The sequence below is a fragment of the Aotus nancymaae genome, unplaced genomic scaffold, assembly GCF_030222135.1.
Source record: "Aotus nancymaae isolate 86718 unplaced genomic scaffold, 86718_ANA_hifiasm-v0.15.2.pri h1tg000032l_0, whole genome shotgun sequence".
Lineage (NCBI taxonomy): Eukaryota > Metazoa > Chordata > Mammalia > Primates > Aotidae > Aotus > Aotus nancymaae.
This window is the reverse complement of record NW_026988445.1, coordinates 4,038,038-4,050,057: the sequence shown is the minus strand read 5'-3', so window position 1 is coordinate 4,050,057 and position 12,020 is coordinate 4,038,038. Positions and strand designations below refer to the sequence as shown.

General features: G+C 39.7%; 1 protein-coding gene across 1 annotated transcript in view; it reads left to right on the top strand.

Moving 5' to 3' along the window:
• USH2A (usherin) overlaps nucleotides 1–12,020 on the top strand; it is a 775,604-nt gene that overhangs the window by 709,296 nt on the left and 54,288 nt on the right. The window contains exon 62 of the mRNA XM_064383503.1: nucleotides 10,343–10,570. Within this exon, the coding sequence (XP_064239573.1) occupies nucleotides 10,343–10,570 (228 nt within the window). The remainder of the gene's footprint in view (nucleotides 1–10,342; nucleotides 10,571–12,020) is intronic.

Genomic DNA, 12,020 nt, shown 5'->3' with positions numbered 1-12,020 from the left:
TTTGTTTGTGTCTGTCAGGAGTTATAAGCATAGAAGTTCTTTCTTTACTGAATTAAAGTTCAAACACATCTCTGATTCATCTTTATTTGGAGCTGCCAATGAAAGTGGGATATAGTATAGTTAAGCAGTACCCAACATGTAGGCCATTAATCTCTTAGGGTCCCAAAAACTCTTGCAGGGGCTCTGCCAGGGAAAAACTATGTTCATACTAATAGTAAGACCTTACATGACTTTTTCACCCTCATTCACTTCGTAAGGGTACAGTGAAGTTTTCCAGAGGCTACATGTTATGTGAGGAGGTTGTCACTCTGCTGGCTAGTAGTATACATGCCTCAGTATTCTTTTCCTTTAAAAACTTCTCAACTTTAATTTTCAATATGGTGACTATTGATAGATATAAAGATCAGAAACAAAAGCTCTTTGGGATCTTCAGTGGTTTTCAAGTAACAGGGGTCTTGAAACCAAAACACTGGAACCACTAATGCAGTTGACAAGTACATTGTAGCTCCATATAGCACAGAAGTAAAATCATAACCCTGTCTCTTGTCAGCAAGAGACTCTGGGTAAGACATTTTAACTTATCTAAGCCTCAATTTCCTTGTGTATAACAATATAAATCTCCTAGCTTCATGCAAAGATGAAATGGGATAATGCATGCGAAATACTTTACTGCAAGTCTGACGTAGCAGGAGCAAAAACTTTGCTCACAAATAATCTACCTTAGAAAGGATAGACAAGAAAATGGTAAACTGGCTGCGTGCAGTGGCTCACGCCTGTAATCCCAACACTTTGGGAGGCTGAGGCAGGTGGATTGCTTCACCCCAGGAATTTGAGACCAGGCTGGGCAATGTAGTGAGACCTTGTCTCTCCAAAAATATAAAATGAGCTGGGTGTGGGGGGCACATGCTTGTGGTGGCTCAGGAGGCTGAGGTGGGAGGATTGTTTGAATCTTGGAGACAGAGGTTGCAGTGAGCCAAGATCATACCACTGTACTCCAGCCTGGGCAACTGAGTGAAACCCCGTCTCAAAAAAAACTAAAAACTAAGCGAAAATGGTAAACAAATAACTTTTGTTACCACAGGGGAGGAGAACTAAATCACTGGGGCATGGGGAGGAGATGGGGAACTTTTCATTGATACTGCACCCTTCCCTTAGAAGATCCAGTTTATCAAAAGTAATAATGTAGTTAAAACCTTAAAAAATTTTTAATTTTCCTGCTCCTCATAGATATAGCCTGGTAGTTTACATACCACTTCATTTTTTATGAAGTATTGTTGTTGCAACTTTATCTATGCAAAGAGCTAAGCATGCAATGATTGTTGCTCTGGGTATACGTTGAAGCCCTAACCCTCAAGGTGACTGTATTTGGAGATGGGCCTTTAGGAAGGTAATCAAGCTTAAGTGAGGTCATAAGGGTGGGACCCTCTTCCTATAGGATTAATGTTCTTATTAGAAGAGTCGGCCGTGCGCTCGGTGGCTCCCACCTATAATCCCAGCACCTTGGGAGGCCAAGGCAGGCAGATCACCTGAGGTCAGGAGTTCAAGATTAGCCTGGCAAATGTGGCGAAACTCCGTCTCTACTGAAAATGCAAAAAATTAGCCAGTTGTGGTGGTACATGCCTGTAATCTCAGCTACTCAGGAGGCTGAGGCAGAAGAATCACTTGAACCCAGGAGGCAGAGGTTGCAGTGAGCCAAGATCACACCACTGCACTCCAGCCTGGTGACAAAGCAAGACTCCATTTCAAAGAAAAAAGAAGAAGAGGAGACACCAGAGATATGGCTCCCTCTGCATGCACACAAAGATGACAAGTGTGAACACATCCAGAAGACAGCTGTTTATAAGCCAACCAGAAGCCAACCTTGAAGGCACCTTGACCTTAGACTTCTGACCTCAAGAATTGCAAGGAAATGAACTTCTGTGTTTAAGGCAATTCAGTCAGTGGTTCTGTGCTATGACAGCCCAAGTAGACCAATGCAGTGGCCTCCACATATTTGTCACACAGCAGCCCGAATGATTTCTTTAAAACCTAGATCAAGTTGTGTCACAACCTTGCTTATGGGCTTTCGATGGTTTTCCACTGAAATTGGAATCAAACTCCAACTCTTCACCTTGGCCTCCAGGATTGACACCGTCTGGCTCCTGCTCATCCCTTTGACCTCTCTTGGGCTTTCCTCCTCTCCCTCACCAGGCTTGGTCACGAGCTCCTTTCTGTCAACCAAAACACCAAGTCTGTTCCCATCTTAGAGCTTCTGTTCTGCTCTCGCTTTTGCTCAAAAGTTTCCCCCCAGATTCTTCACACAGCTGGTGTTTTTCTGCACTCTTGCCTGAATGTAACTTCCTCAAGGACCTTTCCTACCCACCCTTGTTAAATCAAGAATTTCATTCACTCTTCCCCACCATCTAAGCCCAAACACTAGCGCACCACTCTACCTGTTCCCTTCATAATTTACCACAATTTCCAATTCTCTCTTTCTCTCTCTCGGTCTGGATCTCTCTCTCTCTCTTTCTCTTGCTCTCTGTTTATATATTGCCCATTCGTCCTCATTATAATGTAAAACTCAGGACGGTAATGACCTTGCCTCCCTTGCTTTCTACTGTATCCTCAGCGATTAGGAGCATGCCTAGTGTAGAAGAATCTCTCAGTACATATGTGTTTAATCAAGGTTTAAATAAATACAAAGCTATGGCCAGAATGAAAATTTTTATATGAGTTTCAGTACAATTTTGTTAGTATTTTCATGGAATAGATTATCAGAGTGAAATCACTGGGTCACAGGGTATGCACATTTTTAATTTTGATAGATCAGAAATACTGCTTTTTAATATTTAGTGTGACTGATTTGCCACTTTAAAATTTAATTATCACAAATTTAATTTTTTTCCCTCTTCTTTGAAGAATGAGGCATTTCAAAACCATTTTTCCCCCAATGTTTTTATGGTAACTGAAGCATCACTGTTCATTTTGCAAGAACTCTAGCTTTGGCTTTATAGGTTAAATTGATATGGCCAATTTGTCTATAAAGAAAATGTCTGTGAATTGACTCTTCTTTTGAATTGACCCCTCCATTACAAAATAAATGATGTATTCTAAAGAGAGAGGAATAAAAAACCTTCTCCCTTTTCACATATCATTCTTCTTTTCAGAGTGTAGAGAGTTGTTGGAGTAAAAGCATTAAAGTGTTCCCAGTGTTAATATGTGGATCCTGCAAGCTGAACACATTAAGTTTGAAATTTACAATTGTTGTAACAATTGGCCCCTGACTAATCCATTAGGCTACAGCATTAGCTAGAACCTAGAGCTAAGAATGCTTTAACACTTATGTGTACATTTGAGTTGGCCTCATTGTTACCCAGTCGTCAATAGTATCCTTAACATTTCCAGCTGCCTCTTCACTGTTTGATATGTACAAGGGGCTGGGGCAAAAGTGTAGAGGGAGCCACTCAAACCTGTCCCCGTATCAGGAAAAAACACAATTCAGAAACTGATAGTGAGTCAGGACAGAAAATAGTAAAACTGGTTTTAATGCCATTCATTTATTATAGTCCCCACCTCAATTGAAATCAAAAGAAAAATCCCTGTGTCTAAAGAATAATTACACATTTTGAAATAGAGCGAACATTCCATAAAGAAATTTTTAAATCCTTTTTCTAAGAAAATACTCTCCTATTACCTTGTGCAAATGGCAATCTATACTTATTGGCTGAATAATAATTAAGGGAATTAATTAATTAATTCCTGGCAGATTTATTATTTCATTAGTCACTGACCATGATCTACACCATGACAGGGTGAAATTTAAAAGTTCTTCCATTATTCCTTCAAATTGCATTGTAGAGCTCTTCACATATAATTAGTTCTTAATTTATTTTTCCTAATGTTACCTATTGTTTCCTAACAAATGCAATTCAAAAACTTTCACATTCACAGCCCTCTTCAGTCTTACCACAATCCCCTTTCCAGCCACAATCCCCACTATTCCCCTGCAACCACCATACTTCCGCCACGTTGAACTGCCACCCAGGTATCTCCTGAACTTTATTCTGTTCCTTCTTCTAATCCCTCATCTGTTTTCTTCTACTCAAATTCTACATCTTTCCTGGCCTGGATCAAATGCCACATCTCAATGAAGCCTTCCCCAAGTCCTCACCCACTTTCTTCTGAATTATAAGTATCTCCTCAGTATTTCTCTGGCACTTACTATAGCACTGCCACACTGAATCGTATCTGTAACATTATTGGTTAGCTCTATTAGATTATAAGTTCCTCAGAGTCAAGAGTCTGCATTACCCATCTTGTATCTCCCATTGCAACTTTATAGAGTCTTTTGCATAAACGATGCTCAAAAATGTTTAAAGAAGTAAACCAGCTGCTGAGAAACAATGCTGAATGTTCGCACTGAGCATTTTGACAGCTGTGTCATAATACTTAGTGATACTGCCTAGCACATACACGCTCTTCTTGAACACTAAACAATAGACCACGGCCCTAAAGGGTGTCTTGTTCTACCTTTTTTGCACCGTGAGTTGATCTTTGATTCCAGAGCAACTCTACATGCATGTGTGTGATATCAAAATAAATCTCTTCTTTGTCCCACCAGCTTAGATATATTCAGGTGAAGATGGCACTGGTAAAGGAAGCATGCATGTGAAATCCGTGAAAATGTTTTGACGGTGTTTATATTTTGCAGACTTGGAAGTCTCATGCCTAGTGAACCATGGATAAGTATTCAAGTTTGATATTTGCCTAATGGGTGGTAAAAAAAATTAATCTCTGTATGAAGACTAATTTGACAGCCAGGCGCAGTGGCTCATGCCCATAATCCGAGAGCTTTGGGAGGCTGCAGTGGGTGGATCACCTGAAGTCAGAAGTTTGAGACCAGTCTGGCTAACATGGTGAAACCCCATCTCTACTAACAATACAAAAATTAGCTGGGCATGGTGGTGGGCATCTGTAATCTCAGCTACTCGGGAGACTGAGGCACGAGAATCACTTGAACCCAGGAGGCAGAGGTTGCAGTGAGCCGAGATGGTGCCATTGCACTTCAGCCTGGACGACAAGAGTGAAACTCCGTCTCAAAAAAAGAAAAAAAAAAAAAGACTGATTTGAATTTTGCAAAATAGTGTTAAATATAAATATATTGATCAACTTTGGGGCAACCCAAAGGTTAACTTTATAAATGAAAGGAAAAACAGTCCTGCAGAACGCCTCGAATTGTCTGGCTTTCAGAAACCTAGAAACATATTTTGTGTTGATTTGTCAGCATTACAATGTACAAAAGTCATCCAATTGCCTGGGTGTACTCTCTCCAAAGTCATGGCTTTTAGATAACAGTTGACAGGATCTCGAACTGCTTCTCACATTTTATTTGTATCTAAATCATAAACTCTAGGTCTCGGCTACAATCATTCCTCTATCATTAAGATAAAATATAATTTATGATAAAGTATCTGGGCAGTTCAACTTAAGAATACAGAGGTTAATATACTTAAATCTAGACTCCTCTGAAGTTCTCTTTGTGCAAAAAGGTGAATTTTGGATGTGACTTACTCTCATGTTCTTGATATTCATGATAACTAAGGAGGCAAGAGAACCCTGTCACTTGGTCAGAATGCAGAAGCCAAAACTCATCTATTTCAGGATAAGGAACCCAGAATAAGGGAGAATCATAAATGAAAGACAAAGGCAGAAGAAATCCCACTGGCTTAGAATGAACGTGATGGTGACCAGGAAGATTAACCCTTTCCAAAATATAATGCGCACACATAATACTCTGTTGATGAATACAGGAGTGCCTATACGTCACTGTTTTGGTTCATTACTGGGAGCAGGGTAAAAAGATTCCTAAGGGCTACGGTAAGTGAGCTTAGTGAAAATGCACCACAAAGACCAGAGGGAAAGCTCTGGAAACTGCTGGATCATCAGATCAATAGACTCAAAGATGACTAAGTTGGGAAGCTTTATGCAGTTTAAACATTTGTGCAGGGAGTATCCCCACGCAGCCTTTTATTGACAGCTACAGATCAATGGTAATTTTTGATCATTTTCAACCTACATAAACCTATTGACCCCATGGCCACCTTTGGGGCACTTCAAGTCGTCAAAAATAATCAGAGGAGATGGTGTAAAATTGTCAGACTGCTGAAGACTCCAAGTAGTTTCATATGTCCCCAGGAGCTGAGTCAAGAGGTTAAAATATAGTTCAAATTGCCAGCAGAACCTCAACTGACAGAGTGTTCCAGAGAGTCTTGTCTTTATGTCTCATAAAATGAGGCACTGATTTGTATCCAAACTCTGACCTTCATGCATATAAGTTACAGGAGAAAAAAAGAGGCTGAATCCCATTGAAGATATTAGATTGCAAAGAATGGATTATTCCTAGTAAAATAGTTCTTCCTGTTATTCTTTGTTGAGTCATTCTCTTCCTCTGCTGCCTAACAAAAGTAGCTGATATGCTTGCAGAATTATGTACAATATGAACGTGGACATAGAATTAACAAAGACAAATGGAAACAAGGGCAAGGTGGCAGCCCAGAAGTCAGGGATGACAAAAAATGTAGTTTAAAAAAATCATTAGGCCGGGCGTGGTGGCTCAAGCCTGTAATCCCAGCACTTTGGGAGGCTGAGGTGAGTGGATCATGAGGTCAAGAGATCGAGACCATCCTGGTCAACATGGTGAAACCCCGTCTCTACTCAAAATACAAAAATTAGCTGGGCATGGTGGTGCGTGCCTGTAGTCCCAGCTACTCGGGAGGCTGAGGCAGGAGAATTGCCTGAACCCAGGAGGTGGAGGTTGCGGTGAGCCGAGATCGCGCCATTGCACTCCAACCTGGGTAACAAGAGTGAAACTCCATCTCAAAAATAAATAAATAAATAAAAAATAATTAGGAAAAGTGGGAAGGAAAGAGCGAAATAATGGCAATGAAGGGGAAGAAGTAGGAGTATTGAATTAAGATAATCTCCATAGAGGAAAAGGAGTGAGGGAAGAAGGAAAGGGTGAATAAGAGGAAAGAGAAAGGAAAGGAAGGAAGAAAGGTGAAGCAAAGAGTGAAAGGAAGGAAAATCGTTTTCAGTGATGACTTTTCCTAGTCAGTGGGACAGAATGCTACGTCTCCAAAGGAAAGAATTGAACCCAAAACATCTAAGATCCACAATGCTCAAGCAAATATCCTGAATTTAAGAAAAATAACAAGTAACCGAGTAAGTGAATGAGAGACAACCCAATCCACAGGGTGCACTGCATCCAAATTCTGCAGCAGGATTCTAAAATAGTGAACTCTGGTACTGGAAATTCATTCAGGAGAGAATAATATAAATTATTTCCTAAAATGTCAAAGAATAAATTGGTAAGGATTGTCTTGCCATTTTTATGTTTTCTTCATTTTTTAATACAGCTTTTACTAAACATTGGCAAAAACTATGGCTATTAATGAGATCTATTTAAGGAGTCTGTATGTGTCGTGTGTGTGTTTGTGTGTGTGTGTGCACGCATGAGTGCATGTGTACATACGTAACTCTTCAGGAATAACAAATTAGCCAGATCCGGTGGCTCACACCTGTAATCCCAGCACTTTTCAGCAGCCAAAGCAAAAGGATTGCTTGAGCTAGTAGAGAGTTGGAGACCAGCCTGGGCGACATAGTGACACCCAATCTCTAGAAGAAAAAAAAAGAACGAACAGAAACCCTTTTCTAATTAGCCACACATGGTGGTACATGCCTATAGTCCCGGCTACTCAGGAAGCTGAGGCAGGAGAATCACTTGAGCCCAGGAGTTCAAGGCTGCAGCAAGCCATGATCATGCCACTACACTGCAGCCTAAGCAAAAGAGCCAATAAATATTAATTAATTAATAACAAATTAATGTAATGTGAGAACTTGTCCTCAGTATAATTTCATGACACAAAAATTCTCTTTTAAATTCCAACATGCAATTATTTCTCTCTTTTTTTAGGATACATGTAGACCAGGTTAAGCAAAACAACTGTTGTAATCACCCTTTGTAGGAGTATATCCCTAAACATTTCCTGTGCCAGGCATGCACGAACTTCAACTTGTGACCTGCAGGCCATATTTCTATATTAGATGGTGGAGGTTTTGAAGCCAGGGCATTCTGAATACTTCTGCTTTCAAGGATCTGAGCCATAAATGTTTATTAAAAGAATCTATAATGAAATCAGTTTTGTTATTTTTTTAATAGTTGCCTGGAGTGTGTTGGATGACTGAATGCCAGTTGTTAATCATTAAGTACTCGTGTTACCAAAAGTGTTTGATAGTATTGCCATCTAGGGGCTGAATGAAATTCTCAGCTCTGAAATAAACTATAATTGAGCAGGTGCAGCTATTGACAATATACATATGTTTTTGCTTTATAGCCCACATGCTTTTCATGTTTCTTATGACAAAAGCTTATGAAAAAATGTCCCCCAGCAGCCCACCTTTTTTATATATAATCTGTTAGAGGTGATTACTATTTGCTTTGGAGCGTATGGTTTTTTGGCATCTATTACTGAATATTCTGAACAAAGAATTATTCTTTTTTGCATTATTAATCTTGCTCATGTTTGCCCTATTTCCACAGAAAAGGAATCATTTATCAGAAAAGAATGTTTGTAATCGGGACTTGTAGCATCTTCGGATTTAATATTCATTATGGTCATTCTAGTTCTGTGCTATATTTATCTAAAAGGCCAATCCAATGTTGTGGAGAAATAACTTTTTAAATATTTATAATCTAACTTTTAATATTTTAAAAAAGAGAAATTAGTATTTCTGTAAAATTTGTTTCAGAGTCTGGTTGCTCAGCAAATGTTTAAATATTAAAAGATTTCAAGAGGTTAGCATGTAATATCATAATGGGACTTATTGAAATAGGAAAATTGACTTTACACGTTTTTGATGTGTAAAGGAAATTGTATTTTCTCTGCCTATGTTTAACACATAACAAGAAATATTAACACAGTTAAAATGTATAGCCAATAATGTCAGAAAACAGAACCAAAAACTATTTCTACATTGTTTTTTGTCTAACCAGTTTATTTGGAAAACAATTCTGTTTCATTTTGTCATCTCATTTTAGATTTTATCCAAAATGATATTTGGATATCCCCAAATTAAGGAGGACTTCCTTATACATAATTTTGTCTGATGTTCTTGGGTACCTACTTTCAGAAAAAACTTCCACTACTCCACTTCACATTCCTCCTCCCTTGCTCACCAAGAAAATAAGATAATTGAAAACCATCTGTCACATTCAAACATCTAATAAACCAAAGCAGATCATTGATTGTAAATATCCTACTAACCCAGTCCAAATTTTCTCATATTTCTTACATCCATTGGGTATGGCACATAACAGAAAATGCCAGTCGCGTGTGTGTATGTATGTGTGTGTGTGTGTGTGTGTTTTATCTATGCACACATTACTACCCTACTTGCAGACATAATTCGTACTTTGAAAAGACATATTCTTTTAGTCCAGATGTGGAAAGAGCACCCCAGGGCCTTTAGAAACATTAGGATTCTTAGCTCCAGTTTAGTTATGCCAAATATGTTAAATGTTGCTCTCTAAGCAGAAAAACAAACACAAAACATCCTAATTTGGCTATCTCTTTTTTCTTTTCTTTTAAATCAGCAAAGACCAAATTCTCCAAGCCTAGCTAACAATTACTTTTGGTAGGTTTCATAGTTTTGGTTATGATGCTTTTAACAATAAAATATTCTTATGTCTATATTAATAGTAGACTTCTCTAAGGGTGTTTGTACACGTATAGTTGAATTGGCTTGTTACTGTTTTCTTGTGTTGATTTGTTTTATTGAATTCGTAAGATATATACACACTCCAAAAGAATGAGAGAGGGAGACTGGGAAGATGGGGAGTCTTGTATAAACAGATAGTGTTGGGGATTTGGAAACCAGGAGTGTTCAGGTTAAATCTCCAAACCCTTAATATTAACCTGGCGGGCAGTTATCCCAGTCTCTGACATGCAACTTGGTACCACTGATTTCCATTTTGAGCGGGACGCAGCACTGATCTGAAGCATCATAGGTTTCGTATATTATATATCTCACACCCTTTGGGTTGCACGCTTGGAAAAGTCAAGAATCCTATCTGATCAACTTTCTGAGTGTCTAAAATCTTACAACATTGGATAATATATTCAGAGTATCAACAAGAACAAGAAAATAATGCGTTATTTTCTTAATAATAGTTCAAAACTCTGCTATGGTGTTTGTGCTGCTGTTGCCTATGTGCTTTGGCCATAAGGTTCAGAGAATTACCTTCCAGTGATACTGTCAGTTTCTAAACAAAAAAAAAATGTTTAACCTGTTAACTTTCTTACAGGGAACAAGCCATCAAGCCCACCTGTTCGGGTTAGAACCATTCACAACGTATCACGTTGGTGTTGTGGCTGCAAACCATGCAGGAGAAATTTTAAGCCCCTGGACTCTGATTCAAACCTTAGAATCTTCCCCAAGTGGACTGAGAAACTTTATAGTAGAACAGAAAGAGAATGGACGGGCATTGCTACTACAGTGGTCAGAGCCTATGAGAACCAATGGTGTGATTAAGGTAATGTCTATCCTGCGTAAGAAATTATGTTTGGTGTTCTCCAGATAAATAGATGAGCCCTGACATGCCATCCGGTCACTGTGGGAAAACTCCCTTCACAGCCTGTTTAATTCTCCTTGATAGCTCCTCCAGGCACTTAATCATAGATCAGAGAAAACTAGCTCAGATGTGTGATGCTTCCTATGAACCCAACACCGGACTAAATGCTCTCCACGGATTATCTCATTTAATCCTCACATCAACCCTACTAGGTGGGTACCACTAAACCTCATGAGACATATGCAGGCTAAATAACTGCCCAAGCCTACACTGTAAGTGATGGAGTTGGGATTTGGAGCCAGGAACTCACATGAGAACTGAACTCTAAATGACTGTGTTCTTAACTGCCTCCTGAATTATCCTTCTCGGTTATTTGCTTAAGACTTGGCTAATTTATGCTTCAAACAGAGCTTACTAAGCAAGCCACAGGTGTCTGCTAACTTCCCAACTTCTGTATGTAGCCATGAGAAACAGTCTTATAAATGTCATACACATATCTCAAGCTCAACCAGCCTGTGAGTACAGGGGAGATGGTATTTTCATGAATAGCCTGCATTTCGATGCTTTGAACCTTCAGCCACAGCCCTCATCTACCTCTCTGGTGTTCCTCCCCAAGGATGGTGGCAGACATACCTGTCAGTTCATGCTACTGCCTTTACCTCCAGTCTCTCCTGGCCCTGGCCCATCCCTTAGGCCCTCATCAACTACTTTCTGCAGGCTGAGACTACCTTTTCTTTGCTGCTGTACCCTTTTCTTTGCTACTCCTTCTCCAGGAGGCAGAGACTCCCACATTAATTCCACATCACAGGGTTGAGACTAAGCTGTTACTTTTAATAAAGCCTCCCTGAAAACCCTAAGACAGGGATGACAGCAGGAAATTACGTGCAGCAATAACTGAGAGCTGTAACTAGAGCTCACAGGCCCGGGTCCATCCTGCGGACCTCTCTGTGGGCTGCCTCTCTGCCTAGCTCCAAGGCCTGCTGCAAGGAGCAGTAGCACGCTGCTTCCCACCAGCCTGCCTACATATGGACAGAAGCCAGAGTTCTGCCCCCTGGGGCAAGAGGCTTGAGCCTTAGGATTCATGACCTTAAAATCTAAATCACAGCTCCAAGGTCCCCATCAGAGAAGAAAGCTCCTTCCCTCAAAGCACGTCTTCTTGTGGATATTTGTTTCCCATGACAGCATCTGCTTCTTTCTGGCATGATTGACAATAAGAATATTGACTCCTTGGATCTTTATTTTGCATTTCGCCAAATATTTGCTTGATATTTGGTGAAATGCTTCTACTAAGTGCCATATACTTATTCAACAGTGAACAAGAAGTCAAGATTCCTTACGTTACAAATCGTGTGTGTGTGTGTGTGTGTGTGTGTGTAAATGTGGCAGAGTATGTGAATGGTGAGGGTACAGA